This window comes from Bremia lactucae, linkage group LG19 (genome assembly GCF_004359215.1).
Source record: "Bremia lactucae strain SF5 linkage group LG19, whole genome shotgun sequence".
In the NCBI taxonomy this organism is placed as follows: domain Eukaryota; phylum Oomycota; class Peronosporomycetes; order Peronosporales; family Peronosporaceae; genus Bremia; species Bremia lactucae.
The window spans coordinates 999,155-1,015,245 of NC_090628.1; the positions used below are offsets into that span (position 1 = coordinate 999,155).

A 16,091-nucleotide genomic window follows, 5' to 3' on the forward strand; every position below is an offset into this window, starting at 1 on the left:
GCGTTGCGTGATAGCCTTCTCGCGGGGCTTGAAAGCAGTCTCCTTCTTCAATTAACATGTCCAGGTTGTAAAGAACGTGTGTTGGTCGTTGCACGAACTACGAAGTTCTATCAGGTGTAACGGGGCACCTTTCCCTGCGTCGAAAGTTCACGTACACAAAGTTACAGAGGAAGGTTTCTTTGAAGCTAAGAATCTTTAGCTGAAAAGTCTAGGCTAACGCTTTAGAATAGCAAAAAAGTAAAACTGTATTAATATATTTAGTTTCCGACGAAACGATCTTCTATCTACTACTGAGCTTATTATGTTAATAACTAACTATGTGTGGCGCCTTCTTGTGCACCGCACAATCGTGTCTTGTAACGATTGGCGGGGTTGATTTTGACTTAAATCAACCAATCAATAGCACTAACGTCTTATTGCATCAATATTAACAAAATTTGTAATATTGAACCTATTAAGTCAAATTAGCTGATAATGAGCCTTCAGTCCGCTAATGGGCCTCACCTCTCATGTATTAAAATAGTGATTGCATTTGGAAACCTCTGATTGGTTATGGATTGTAAGGTTATACTTTTTATAACTAACTCTCTTGGTGCCCTTAATTGTTGTAACATAGCCCTCAGCTGCTGCAGCGTGTCGAAGACAGCTTCAGGAGGTTCAGGCATTTGAAGAAGGCTTAATATGTCATTTATGGGAGTTTAATTAAGTGGTGATGACATTCAAATAAAAGTAACCTGTATGTATTATCCTTTCCAACGATCATCTTCTTCTACATCAACAATTGAATGTCAAGAGCAGCATGCTCAGAATCAAGTACAGGACCGAACGACTCGATATCTTCGATCTGTGGCGCTGCTTGGATTTGCGCTTGCGCTGCTTGACAACAGGATTGTGGCCGAGAATGATCAGTCAGTGGCGGGGCTGGAGCCCATGCGCTGACGAAGAAGCGCTGGACCTGCATCCGCTGCTGAAACGTTTTTGGCGGCCGTTACATGAGCACTGTAAGTTCACTGCACTAACCTCACGTTCCTTGCGGTTACCCACCCTTTGTTGCCGTTTGATGGTTGTGACATAGCCTTTCGGTAGTGTGAATTCATCTAGCGCGTCACGGGCGTCGTCTACAGGGTCAAACAGCTGTCCTTAAAGTCGAAGCCTCCCATGTTTTCTTTTAAAGAAGGGGTTACTTGACCTCGTAAAAGTCAAATGTAGCTGGCAATAGAACGATGGACAGGGAGGTTGCATTTTTATGGTCTAGGAACCATTCAACACCACGGTGGTAATCAGCTTATCTATATTATTGGTTATTCTGGGATTATGACAACCTTTAATAAAGGTAAAACCACGTTAAGGTGGATGTGCGTTGTGGTCAGCACCATATTTTGCGATGGATGGAAGTTAGTTCTAAGAAGTATAACCTTACAAACCCTAAGCGGAAACTGTAGACTCATTATTCGCTCCCAATAATTAATAAAGATGATTATTTGGACTTCTTTGCATATTTCCTATCATATAGCATAATATTAATTATTACGATCTTAGGAAATAATACTGATGTAACGGACCAGCTCCTGTGCTATCATATCGTCTACTATCTTAGCACAATAAATATTCTTTGAAGCAGAACTATTAAAGATTCGTTAGTTCTGGTCAAAAGCGTGGCTACGAGTAAAATGAGTCCTAGCCACGCTTTTGAATAAAATTAACGAATTTGTAACCCAATGTACGTAATTTTATTGGTATTCTTTACGTAGATAATAGCTTTGCGATGCAGAGCAGGTGCGCAAATGTATTCCGTTCGTTAAGTAATTCACAATGCTTTTCAATCCTCTTGCTCTTTTGTCGTCTTGTCACCTACGTATGCTGGGTATTGTTAATTGTAGATCGTAACTTCGGGCGGATTTTTCATAGCAATGATTCATAGAACACACGTCCTCCTTTTTATGTTTTTCCAATGTAAAATAGGACGTGTTTCACATGATATGAAGTCGCTCGTGTTCCCGAGAATCTTATTTGGTTAGCGGCTTTATTATAATTCCAATCGACGGCGGAGATGAAACACATTTATGCACTCTAGTAAAAAAGAGCTCGGACTCCTTAGAAGCACAAATGGTAGAAGAGGGCCATTTATTGACGTAATCTGTGTTTGAAATAAATATTGTTAATCGTAATGGTGTTCTTACTCTTTGATTGAAACCTAAAAATGTTTTACTAAAAAACCGGCCAATGAGATTTCGTGGAAAACAATGCATCCGCACTTGCCGCGAGGCAAAAAGTGTATAATGCAGCTTCGAATTCTGCATTAGTATTCATTCTTCAATCTCTTACGCTTCACGCAGATCAGCTCTAGCATGCGTTTTTACTGCGTCGTGGCTGCGGCTATCCATTTGGCGTGCGTCGCTCTGGGGTCGTCTGTCGGGATGCCTAAAGCTATTATCGAAAGCCCTTTAGATTCTGACACTGACACTCAAGTCATTACGAGGCTGCGAAGGACCACCGCTGTCGCACTCAACAAAAAAGCTGAACCAGTATCCAGAAGATTGATTCGAAGCCTTTGGCGGAAATTCAACGACCGCATTCTTCATCTTCGGAGCGAGAAAGCTTTGGCAAGACTTAGCAAAGTCAGCTCCTAATGCGGTTGGTAAAAAGCAATATCCAGCAACGAAGTGGTGATATGTCGCGACGCCGAAAGAGTTGGATTGGGACTGCTAGAGCGAAGCCTGAAGCGCTTTTGGCAAGCCATAGACAGCTGTAGTCATCTTCATTGCTAATAAAATAATATTTTGGATCGAAAGCTAATCATTGACAATGATGCCTGAATTTGTGCACGGTCTCTTATTTACCGCTACCTGCCAGCAGAGCCTGCGGTCTTGGCTTAATAATATCTTAATCTTGGCAGATCTAAGAAAATAGTAGCGCAAATTAGGGGACCGGCCACCAAACCGGAGGCCAAAATTCTCGCCAAATGGACGCTATCTTCACGCATAAGGTCAATAAATGTCCGCATTCGCAATGCGTCCAGCCAAAAATTGCAAGTCCAGCTACTATCCCGAGACAGCGTCGATGCGCTGCACCAATGCGCGAACGCGGCGTTTGCTTTTAGTGAAACTCTACATCAAAGAAGGACCCATCACAAATGCGAAAGTAGTTACGAAACAGTGACAGGCTACTCTAACGGGTAAGTTTTCAGCATTCGACAATTAACCCGCCATGAGCAAGCTACGCTTCTCTGTTGCGGCATATTCAAGTGAGGACGCAGTGTTTCGCGCTTGTGAATTAAACAAGCAAGCGGAAATTACGAAGGGCTACATGACGGATAAGTACGATGTACCTGTGTTGGAAACTTTCAAGCACACCTGAAATCTTAATGCAATCTTACCACCAGAAATTGTCCGTATCCTCAAGACTTAGTACTGCAGCTTCAAGACGGCCTATGTCGAGTCTCTCAAATGCAACTTCTCTCTCACCAAAGTCACATCGCCACGAAAATCGAGCTTTTTGTCTCAAAGGAACAATCGTATGAGAGAGATACCACTAGATTCACTCGTCTCGGGTTCCTTACGCTCAAGACGAATATTGAAAACAAGTATAAGGCTAGAGAGCTGAAGACTGTCCTCATTGAACAAGAAGCAATACTGCTGAAGCTGCGTATTCATACATGTCACATTAATGAGCGCAACCTTTATAACCAGGTGGGTTTTATAACCATTAATTTGTATGGACAGCCTCTGGGCCTCCTACCGTGCCACTCAAGAAGTAAGTCGGTGAGTAACATGCCAAGGCGCAAAATTGAAGAGCCGGAGCACTTTAGCTTGGATGTGCGATTTGACCTTAAGACGGCAGCTAAATTACGCGATATCCAAGTGGCCAAAGATGAGGCAGTGGCCAACGAAGACTATGATCAAGCCAAGCGGCTCAAACAGGTGGAAGAACACGTACAGAGCATTGGACTAGAATTAACTAGGCTCGATGCACAAAAAAAAGAAGCTGTGGTCAGTGAAAACTACGACCTGGCCAAGAAGATTAAGCACGAAATTAGTATGCTTGAAGGTTCGTTGAGTAGTAACGAGACCCAGCCGATCGTGCCAAATTCAGGGACTGCAGTTGCGCCATCAAGGATTCAAAGTCACCGCTTGTCATCGACTTTTTTTCCTTGCGGTATGCATCCGGATAATTTGGCACCAGTTGCCGATAATGGCGGGGATGATGGAGGAAGGAAAGATTTATTGCATCAATCTATTGGCGAAGAGCACGATGAAACAAGTGGAGCTTACCATACTGGTCCATATCACGGCAAGCATAGTGAATTAAATTCTTACTTTCGGGGCATTCCTGACGCTGAGGACTTGCCTGCTCCGGAGGAAATTTCACCGGCATTTGCTAAAGACAGCGAAGAACTGGTCGCTGTGATTGGCCCTTTCTTCACCCGTTGTGTCTTTAGTAATTTATGGAAACACCGTGTTGCTGCAATTCGAAAGGTTACCATGGATATGAAGCTTTACGATGTCGATTCGACGCGATTGCTGGACGTGTGTTCTCGTCTTGCACAAATTGGTGTCCAAGACTGTATTGCACAAGTCACGTTGTCAGCTTTTGAGCTGCTAGATCGCATGCTTTCATTTAGCGCGCGAGTTCATCCCGACGACATGTGCCGAATCGTAAGCTCCTTCTCTTCGTCGCTGTTTGTACTATATTGAAACTTAAATGTATGTTCCTCCTTAATGCGTAGCTCGGCAATAGCATGAGTCAGTTGGTAATTAAGCTTGGTGAATCTAATGCGAAGGTTCGCGACGAAGCTGCAGCTTTATTAAAGCGAATTGCGGCAGCAAACAATATTGGCGCGGCTTTCGTCGCGTTCCATCTCACAAAACGATCTAAGAAGCCGCTTGGGCTAAAGCTTCTAATTGGCCGGCTTTGTGTGCTCAAAAACCTTCTTTGTGATTTTGAGCTACTTCCTGATTCCGAGTTTTCGGTTTCTGGCATAATGGGATTTCTTAAAGACTGCAATTGCCTGGCACACCAGAGTCGCGAAATTCGTGACGCAGGAAAGGAGATCACAGCATCTTTGTATCTCGTCGTGGGCACTGAAATAGAAGTTTTTTTAAAATCACTTCGACCAAAGCAGCTTGAAGAGTACCAAGTGGCTTTTGATTTAGCTAAAACAGCACAGGCTTCAAAGCTACGTGATGCTGCTCGAGGAGCTCATAGAAACGATACAAAAGACGAGAAAAGTCAAGCCCACCTTGAAGACCAAGTCGCCTGTAGTGAAGATGAGGTCTCTATGGATGAATTTACGTGCCCATTCTGTGGCGTCATGGACGATAAGTTTGATGCTGAGAATCTTGACCAGCACTTCTGGTCATCCTGCCAAATGCTAACGCCATGTAAGACATGTGGTCAAATTGTTGAGATTTCAACGTTAAACGAACATTTATTAAAAAGGTGCGAGTTGCAAAATCACTGCGAGTGTCCACGATGCGGAGAAGCCATCACTGTAAAGTTTTTCGAGCGCCACGTTTCTTTAAATGATTGCCAGCCTCGCGTTCCTTTAAATTGCGCTAGCCGTTGTCCTCTTTGCCACAATGACATCGCGATCGGGACAGCAGGTTGGCAACGTCACTTGCTAGAAGAAGGATGTCCACAAAACCCACGAAGCTAGATTGCCAGGAAATTTTATAAGAACAAAACGAAGAAAAAATCACATCCAGTACGCGCTGTCTCGGGCGCTCTTCTTTTTGACATTACAAATATTTCAGCATCTTAGAATTCAAAGTATGGGAACGTGTATTGTCAAGGTTCCTGATTGGTCACGGATAATGTTCGATAGATACGGTATCGCTTGTTCGAGCGCTTCTTGGTGTTGGTTTCCCTGTATACACGTTCAACCGTGCTAACTTTGACTTATTTAACGCGATGTCCGTAAAATTGGAGGCGAGTGACTCCAGAGACTGCAAAAGCAGCGATCATACCATCTTGCTGCAACTTTGCCGAGTTTAGAGTACAAAATGCCAGTAGCAGTGACGCTGAAAGACATTAGCTCCAACCTCATGCCCTTGTTGTCGATCGAGCGTAAAGACCACATATTGTAACTCATCCACAATCGATCGCCATTGCTCGACTAAAGATGTTCCATCGACAACCGATCGCTATTGTTCGACTAACGACATCTGAGGAGCAACGCTGCTTTATAATGCAGTAGAGCAGTTCCTCTTTCGAGTCTGACGTGGTCGTTTCAGTCGCCTCGTTGAATGAGAAGCAGCAGCATTTAAATCTTTCTTCATGTCCGTATTACCCAAGGTAGTTTCGATCCACTAACGGGTGCAGGCTCTTAGCAGCAAGCTCACGATAAAGTTGGTCTTGAAATTTGCTGTTGCACTTATGCGTACCTTGTGTACTGCCATTAACTCCTAGCATCTGCGCAATGTGCGTCAGATACTCGTGGCGTTCCTGACGTTCATTAGCTACAACCTCGTGTGCATACTGCTGAAGCTTGAGCCGAGACTCGGCTCAAGACGCGATTTCGAAGACGACGTCAAATTACGGCGTTGTCAAGGAGTGCATTGGCGTTTTTTTTGTGGGACTGGTCTCGACAGTCTGCGCTGCATTCAGGAGCTCTGTAAACGTCGTAATTGGTGTCTGAAGAGTGTCGATCTCGGTAAGCGGGGCACGTCGTAATGAGGCCACGCTCTATTTATCTAACGGGGTGTATCGTGACATGAAATTAACACTTAAGGGTTGTTAATTAATATATTATCTAAAAGGTAGATAATATTTGGAGGATATTACTTTATATTGTAATATTCAGAATTCTTATCCATAAATAGGTATAGGCCATTATATATATTTATTCCGCAGACTAATCAGCTGCAGGAGTAATCAGAGAGAGTTACAGATAAGATAGAGATAAGAATTCATTACATGTTTAGTATTAGATTATAATTAAGTTAGCATTTACAAAGATAGAACAAGAGACACTTAATTATATTTAATACAGTTTTCATTTTACCCTCTTAAGTCTAGTTGTCTTAAGAGAAGTCTTCCTCTGCACGTACTAGTGTACGTGAAATAACGTAAGGCACCACTCGCAACTGAAGCAGTACAAGTCGTCGTGTCCCTTTACACCAGGTTGAACTATGAACATGTTAGGTTTGGGAAATGTGGTCCGTCCAAGGACCACATTTCCCACACCTAACATGGACATATTAGATGATAGTGGGAATACGCATCACGTTTACCGTGAAAGCTACTCCTTTCTAGGTAACATAGAAAGGAGTGCGGTCGAACAAATGAGTTCGACCGTAGGAAACAATGCAATCTTGGCAATGCTGTCCAATTTGGACAGAGATGCCCTCCATTCAACCATCGCCAAGTTCATACAACATGAACTTGACGAGATGAAGGAAAAAGTAGCTTTGCTGAATCAGCAAAGCTCTCAACAGGCAGAACTGTTGAGATTACAACAGGTACAGACCCCTGTAACTGGGATGACGCAAACGCGTCGTCTCGAAACTTTAAAGATTGACATCTCTAAGTATAGGGGAGTCGAAGAAGACTCCCTCTTGAGATGGTTTGTCGAGTTGGACGATGCCATAACGGCAGGTCACATCGTCGACGAGCAAATGCAAGTCGCATTCGCTCAATCAAATTTAGCAAGTCGTGCCAAAACTTGGGCATTGGGCCTTAAGTTGCGCGACCCATACGTCTTTGGGTCGCTAGAGGCTTTTAAAGCCCGGCTCAAACAGATGTTTGAACTGCCAAGAGCTGAGTTCAGAGCTCGTTCAGAGCTTCTGAAACTCAAGCAAGGCAAGCGTGATGTTCACGCATATGCCCAGCACATACGACTCTTAGCGAGTTGTATTACCAATAACCCAGTCCATGAACACACGTTGATTACGGTGTTCATGCAAGGTCTTACGGATGGTCCCGTAAAGACCCACCTGTTCCGCTTGGAACTGGATACGCTTGAAGAAGCAATATCCGTAGCGGAACAGGAGGACTTTAGCTTGAGACAGGCTCAAGCAAGTTCGTCATCATATCGTCCACCTAGACGACACGAACTAGGAGGTCCAGAACCCATGGACCTTTCCTATGTCGAAAGCGAGAAACCTCGCTTTTCGAATAATAAGCGATCGCAGAAATGCCATCGCTGCCAAAAATTGGGACATTACGCTCATGAGTGTAGTGCCCCACGTCCAGCACCAAAAGGTACTGAACGTAATTTTGGATCGTATGCCAAAAAGGGCAACGGTCGCGGATCCGACGTTGTTGCGAAATCGCAACAGCGAGGCGGACCGCCAAAAAATGGACGGGGTCAGTAGGGGCGCAACGCCCTACTGATCCAGCAACCTCAAGAGAATTTGCAAATCTCTTGACAAAAGTTGCTCCAGACACACAATCATTATGTGTCTCTGCACCTGGTGATGAGGTATCACTCATCACCTTGAAATTGAAAGTGACAAATGATTTGTCACTTAAAGCCCTAGTGGACTGCGGAGCGTCGAATAACTTTATTCGTCGCCAGTCACTAGAGGGTAGTAGGCTCAAATATATTGAGCGCGACATCCCTCCAACGAGGATGACGGTGCGTCTAGCGACAGGCGCATCGATAACAGTGATGAAACGCGTAGTGAAATTTCACTACACGTTAAGAGATTTACAGTATGATGATGATTTCATCGTACTGGATTCGGATGACAAATTTGATGTCATCCTAGGTTTACCTGAGCTCAGAAAATACGAGCCAAAAATCAGCTGGCAGCATCGATCCGTAAAGATGCCTGCCACTTGTTCATCAGATGGCCATCTGATGAACGTCCACAAGCGCGTGGATGTAATTCGAGTGAGTGCGATGGCCTCGATTGTGGTACGGTCGTTAGTACGACTGCACAAGATCACAATGTGATTACTAATCACCCTGTGAAGTCAGCTGCCGGCGGGTGTGCGAATGCACAGGCAGCGCCGAAGGTCCACCACTCGAATAACTCGAGTGGATTGAGACATAAATGTACGCCTAGTGGGCGACATTCAACGAAGATATCGGTTGCTTAAAAGGGACAACACGATGATCCTAGGTCGAGTGGAGAGTCGACCGTAGATAGAGGACCCGACTGTGATGGTGCAATCACAGTCGGAAGACGTTGAGGGAATAAGTCCCACGTACTTGAGGAGAAATCTCCTTAAATAGTTGAAGTTACGAGACTTCAAGATCCCGAGGGATGAATCCCTTGGCAGTCTGTGGATAATTCCCAGGAAGAAACCGAGACATTAAATGTCTTGTTTAATAACGGTTCGAGAGTAGGCGCCTCTACTCTTGATCTGTATGCGCCTCCGAAGTTAACTTCGGAGATAACCCAATTACCAATCGTAGACCTAAATGGTTATTGAGAGATCTGCATAGTGACAGAATCAAGCAGATCTGCGTACTATTCACACAGGACAAATACGTCATTGAAATTCGGTCAACGGTAATTTCTGCAGAGAACAAACGGGTTCTCAGTAGCTCATCGATGGACGACAGTGTCCTCGATTTGAAGACTCGGATTGAGATATATACTACTCAATACTGGGAGTCACTTAAGACAAATCCTTTGTACAAGGGATCGGTTGAATTTAGGGATGTATTCCCTGAAACAGTTCCATGCGAGATAACTAAGGATAATGACACTCGACATGAGATCGAGTTCAAACCGGGCTCGAAGTACTGTGTGGCCACTGCCTCATATACATGTACTTGCGATCGATAAATTCTTTATCGATCGATTAAAACGGGCGATGTAAGGGGATCCCCCCCCGATAGCTGTCCGACCTTCTGTGTGCGAAAGGCTACCGGAGGGTGGCGGGTAGTGCACGCATTCAACAAACTGAATGCTGCAACGGTACCGGCTCAAACGCCGATACCTAGAAAAGACGTAAGCATAGATGGTATGACTAAGAGTACCATTTTTTCGTTAATGAATCTGATGGATGGATTTTATCAGATCCTTACGCATGAATAGGTATCCCGTACGCAGCAGTGAGCACTCATAGCAGGATGTCCTGAGAATGGCTAGTAATGCCACAGAAGCTTAGTAACGCCCCTGCAACATTCAACAGATGTGTAACAAATCTGTTGAGATCGGTGCGGGAATTCGCACCGAGTTATTTCGACGATGTATTCGTCATAGCCGAGTTATGAACGGTAAGACGGACGTGGAAGTTCATGAAACTCACCTTCGTCAGGTTCTTCCAAGAAGTGTATATTCGCTGCAAGCGAAATCAACACCCGCAGACTCTCTTATCGACCAGATCTTTTGGAGGAGGCGGGCCCGATGGACCCAGTTCTCAAATGAAGCTTCGTTTCGCTTCTTGACTCGTTTGGAAACAGAACGATCGAAATTTCCTGTATCAAGAAGTGTATATTCGCTGCAAGCGAAATACCGCTTCTTGGGTTCGTCGTCAGTAAACACGGCGTTCGCCCCGATCCCGAAAAAATATAGGCAATAACTGACTGGCCAGTTTCAGTCGATGTCAAAAAACTTACAAAGTTCCGTGGATTAGCGGTGTACTTGCACAAGTACTCACGCAATTATGCCGAGATGACACTTCATCTCTCTCGTCTCTTGGAAAAGACGAGAAATGGTTATGGAACGCTGATTTTTGTCAGCGTTCTTGAGGTCCAAGCAAAGCCTGATGCAATCACCCACCTTGGCGATTGCAGGTCAAGACAGACCAATCCATGCGGTTTGTGTCGCCAGCGATTTCGCAATCGGCTGTGCATTAATTCTATATGGTACAGACGGCGTGGGGCGCATCGTCTGTTACCAATCACGTCAGCTGCAACCAGCTGAACGCAATTACCTAGCGCATGACATGAAAATCCTTGCCATGAAATATGCACTGGCTAAATTTAGGGTCTATCTCCGAGAAGATAGACCTTTTATCGTATATTCGGACCATGCGTTATTCCGCACGACCATAAATAGCCGACACATCTCGCAAAGATAGCGAGGTGGCTATCCTTCTTCGCATCGTATAAATTTCTCCGTGGATTATACTAAATGTCGTCGGTGATGCGTTGTCACGCCAACTCAATTTAAATCCGGCTGCGCACTTCAACAGAAAAAATATTCTTACTATTGCGGCACTCAGAACAACCATCAACTTTGTTTGGTGAATAAAAGAAAGCATACACAGAAGATATATACCTTCTGCGTTTAATGGATCATCTGATCAATCCATCCAATAAATATTTTTAAATTTACCGGCTATTTGTCAACCGTCATCCGATAGATACACAACACACAACGGCTTATTGATTACACAACCGTTGCCGGCGACACTCCACGTGTCGTCGTCCCAACTCACAATAATTTGTTCTTGAGTGTCACGATGCACCAACAAGTGGGCACCGTGGACGTGAGAAAATTATCTCACAGTAAGTCTCGACTTTTACTAGCCCCGCCAGTACCAGTTCGTGCGCAAGTGCATTCGTGCCTGCAAGGTATGTCAACGGGTGAAGCCTAGCCCTTCATCCAGTGCGCCTCTCCAACCCCTACCACTTTCGGCAGAGTGTTGGCAGTCCGTATCGATGGACTTCGTCATCGGATTTCCAAAGATGATCACAAAAGCAATGGAATCTTTGTTTTTGTAGACAGATTCAGCAAGATGGTACATCTTGCTGTAGTACTCGAGTCGATTACGGCTCCGTGTTGTGCCCGTGTCTTTATCGACACGGTATTTAAACTCCACGGTTTACCCCGAGAACTAGTCTCGGATAGAGATCCACAGTTTACGGCGGAGTTTTGGCAATCCGTGTTAGATCTCTCGGCTGACGGCTGACTATGTCAACTTCTGATCATCCAGAGACAGATGGTCAGACGGAACGCGTAAATCGCGTCATCGAAGAGATACTTCGAAGTTGCGCTCAATCGTATCCGAATTGGAGCGGAATTTACCGAACGTCGAATTCGCCATCAAGTGTTCAGTGCATGCGTCTACAACGCATACACTGTTATTCGTGAATGGCTTACGCCATCTCTACGGTAAACCTACCTAAGCGTTTAGTCACTAATGTGGGTAGCGTAAACTACTACCCAAGTTCATTGGGCCTTTCCGTGTACTGCATCGCACAGGCAATGCGTACACAATAGAATTGCCACGTAGGATGCGAACGCATCGTGCGTTTTACGTTGGTCGGCTGCGCCCGTACCATCAGTACGCGGCTTGTTCCGAGGACGGATCTGACCACCTTTTCAAGAATTCCTACAAGATTCTTGTGATCGCGAACCAGATTTTCATGTTGAATCTGGAATTTCTCGTGCAGGTTTCGAAGATCCTCGAAACTGCGATGAGCTGACGACAGCTCATCACGAACAGCGTGATATTACCGTTCGTACTCCAACATGGAGTACGCACTCTTCGAACGGTCTTTCAACCGCTCGATATGATGAGCCTACACCGTCTGTTCCTTGTTCCAACGAGTGACGCTTACCGTGCTCGTGATCAAGCACTTTCTCTAATACATGAAGGTAGCGGTCACGTTTGTCGGTCGTCGATTCCGGATCCGACACAGTGGTCGGATCTAATTTTTCCTCCTCAACCACAACTATTAGATCATTCCCACGGTGGTCAACGTTTCCTTGTGGAACGTATCGCTAACTGCCGTGATGTGAAGGGGCAGCGAAACGGGTTATCTTGTTCGCTGGTGCGGTTATCCACCTACACATGACAGCTAAGAGCCTCGTTCCCAGCTGGTTGCTGACGTTGAGGGCCTCGTCCGTCAGTATGACGAGACCCATCCGATAGTTCAGAAGGCCCATCGGAAAAATACGCGCCCCTGGCGCTTGTAATTCGATTGCAAAACGTCATTCGCATCCCGCATCTCAAAAGAGATGCGAGCCCTTCCCCAGGGCGAAGAAAGGGAATCGACATCCCCTTTTACCCTCTTCGAGTTGTCACCAGCACGGACAGGAATCACCCCACGTGAGGCATGGAAGCCCAGCCTCACGTGACAACCGATGCAATTTATACATTGCACCGGTTGGAGTTTGTTTCTTAAACTTTACGCGATTTGCGTTAAGTTTTTGAAGCCAGGCTTCGCGTCCAATGTCTTTGACATTGCGAATGAACGCGCTCCAGGCTTGCATAACCGAGACTTTTTCTCGCTTATTGCTGCCACTAAACCATCGATGCTTAAGAAAAGCGTCGAGATACAAATCTTTCTCAGCGCGAAAGTTCTTCGCGCTGGGATCAAGGCCATGTAGCTTTGTTGCAATAAAAAAGGGATATTTATTGTGAGGAGTAGCCGTTCTGGCAAAAGCCACGGCTTCTTTTCAGGGGCGAGATTAGACATTTTTTTGTCTTCACTCCCCTGAGTGGTACCCACTGATGCAGGGGTACCACAAGAACTTCTCTTACGATTGCTTACGCCGTCGTCGTCACCTTGCACAGAGACACGTGCAGGTGACCGTATGGGAGATCGTACGGGCGATGAGGGATCATCCTCATCGTCGGATCCAAATAGACTTTTACTCGTCTATCAGAATGAGCCCTCTCATTCGAAGGCTCATAGTCAACCGCCTGACGTCTATCAGGCGACTGTTCTATTCTCCCCGAGTCAGCCATTTCGTCCGGCTCGCATTCGTAGTCGACCTCCAAAGAGGGGTCGCATTCACGTGGTGAATCACCACGTGCACCCGCGGCATCGAGTGTTGCGCGAGTAGAAGATACGGCGGCAGACGGAACGTCTGCCGCAAGAGATAACATTGCATCACCCGCGGCTGCACGAACGGCAGCCGAAGGCGCGGCACTATCAACACCCCGCATGAATTTGTTCTTCATGCGATGAAATTCAAAAGATGGTCATGACCAATAAACATCGTTTTTTAATTAAGTGGTCACATAGTGACCACTCCATCTAATGACAGTCAGAGTGATTGACGTTTAAGGGAGGGGTGATGTAACGGGGTGTATCGTTACATGAAATTAACACTTAAAAGTTTATATTAAGTATTATCAAAAGGTAGATAATATTTGGAGGATATTACTTTAAATAATAATGTTCAGAAATCTTATCCATGAATAGGTATAAACCATTATATCTATTCAACCCGCAGAACAATCAAATACATGGGTTCCTGTAAAGTTGCCCTAATGTTACACAGTCCCCGTTAAGTACACTTGGTGTACTTAAGGGGATGGTCAATTATTAAATAATAGTAATCAGACCCAGCACTCGGGTGTGGTGCACATTTGTGACCAACAATTGTGTATGTGATGCACATGGGTGCATTCACATTAGGAAGGATGATGCCCAGCGTCATCCGTGATGACGGCTAGCGTCATCCGTTCCGCAAGGTATCTAGAAAGATACGCTCGCAATACATATTAAGTGTTATCTATAGAGATGACATTTTAATTGGTAAGAATAGGTATTTATATTTAATACGATTAATTATAAATCAGTCTGAAAACTACTTCCTACTTGGTAAGTGCGCACGAGGAGCCGGATTACCGCTCCCATGACGACACTTAACCAGAGTACTTAGTGTGTTGGGTGAGGTCGCTAACGCGCCCACCACAACTACCTAATTGCACGCAAAGAAGCAGGCTAAACCGCTTCCTCGCTGTGCTAGTGTGTGTGTGTCTAAGTAGAGCGTGGTCGCATTACGACGTGCCCGCTTACACTTGGTAGCACTTGCCATCCTTCCCACAACCCGCATCTCTGCGTGCGTACGTTAGGATGAACCTCAAATTTGATTGGGCTCATTTTCCTAACCTCTCCAAACATCATCAGGAGGTGGCAGGGCTTATGGCGCAGGGACTTGGTGAACAAGCCCTGGTCAGGCTCCTGGTTAGTCCTCCTGAGCAACATGTTGCTCAGTTGGAGCAGTTTGAGGCATTTGTGCTCGGACAGCGGAGGGCCGCGTCCGAGGCACAGGGCCATGCTGCGGCGGAGTCCGTCATTCAGACTCAAGATGAGCTGAGGCACGAGCAGGCTCGGAGGCGAGGCTCTCAACAGGACTATTTAGATGCTCTCTGCCCGGCCGCATCAGCCGAGGCCCATTCAGATGAACCCGCCCAAGTTTGATGGAACTGCGGCGCACACGATTGTCCACTGGCTTTTAGCCGTGGAGCAATGTGGTGTCGCCCAGCTCATCGAGGACGACAGCCGGATGGTGTCGTACGCTATGTCGCATCTGCGCGGTAAGGCCTCAGAGTGGGCTTAGTCGGCGCTTATGGCGGACAGAAAGGCGTTCCCTAGATGGGCGATCTTAAAGAAAAAGATTCGCGCCATGTACCAGCCGCCGAACAACGAAGTGTTGCTTCAGGCGCGCTTCTTTGAAGCGCGACAGGCGAAGCGATCTCTGCAAGAGTACGTGTCGGCGTCCATGACCGTAGGTCCGATTCCGGAGCACATTAAGGTGCCCCCGTTTATGAACGGACTACGGCATGGCCCATCGCGACAGGTCCTTTTCAGAAAGTGCCGTCGACGATGGAAGAGGCAATCCCAATTGCCTTCGTTGAGGAGCAATTCTACAACAGCGCCTCGGCGACAACTTGGTATAAGCCGTCGGCCGAGAGGACAGATGCCACTCCCATGGAGTTGGGCAATGCAGACGTGATCTGTTTTAAATGCGGCGAGCGTGGCCATATGGTGGCTCGCTGTTGTGCCAGGGTCCCTGCTAGGGCAAAGATGCCCAGCAAGAGGACTCCCTACCCAACGGGCGATGGCAAGAACCAGCGTGCGAGACGCATGAGCTCGGCATCGACCACCGACGGGCCAGGAAATGCAGGAGCGCAGTAGGGGCGGGAAGCCCTACTGACGTGGACTCTAAAGCTACTGCTAAGTTCAGAGCTGTGGAACAAAAGGATAGCATAGTCCCTGAGGTCTCGAAATTTCGCACTTAAACACAGCTGGTCTATAGCGCTTAAGAAAAATTTATGACCAGGTGATGACCCTCCTAGTGGAGTCGGGTGCATCACAAAATTTTGTGAAATTCGCGGCTCTAAGAAAAAGAGGGGGATATTTGAGTCGCTTTGCCAGGATGGCAAGCGAGAAGAGGTGACCGTTTGTTTAGCGAACAGCGCGCTCGTTAAGTCTGGCGAATTTAAGG

General features: G+C 46.1%; 3 protein-coding genes across 3 annotated transcripts; 2 read left to right on the forward strand and 1 right to left on the reverse strand.

Annotated features, from left to right (window-relative positions):
• Window positions 1-540: 540 nt before the first annotated feature.
• CCR75_006235 (uncharacterized protein) lies at window positions 541-939 on the forward strand (the record flags this gene model as incomplete). The annotated part of the gene is made up of 1 exon (XM_067964305.1): window positions 541-939. Exon 1 carries the CDS (start codon window positions 739-741, stop codon window positions 937-939), a length of 201 nt encoding a protein of 66 aa, XP_067823674.1. The 5' UTR covers window positions 541-738.
• A 2,268-nt stretch (window positions 940-3,207) lies between these two features.
• Window positions 3,208-5,656, forward strand: CCR75_006234 (uncharacterized protein; the record flags this gene model as incomplete). Its single annotated transcript, XM_067964304.1, has 3 exons — window positions 3,208-3,317; window positions 3,383-4,655; window positions 4,727-5,656. 3 exons carry the CDS (start codon window positions 3,208-3,210, stop codon window positions 5,654-5,656), a joined length of 2,313 nt encoding a protein of 770 aa, XP_067823673.1.
• A 431-nt stretch (window positions 5,657-6,087) lies between these two features.
• Window positions 6,088-6,503, reverse strand: CCR75_006233 (uncharacterized protein; the record flags this gene model as incomplete). Its single annotated transcript, XM_067964303.1, has 2 exons — window positions 6,290-6,503; window positions 6,088-6,268 (listed from the first exon to the last, which is right to left on the reverse strand). The coding sequence occupies exons 1-2, from the start codon at window positions 6,409-6,411 to the stop codon at window positions 6,088-6,090; spliced, it is 303 nt and encodes a 100-aa protein (XP_067823676.1). The 5' UTR covers window positions 6,412-6,503.
• Between the last annotated feature and the right edge of the window lie 9,588 nt (window positions 6,504-16,091).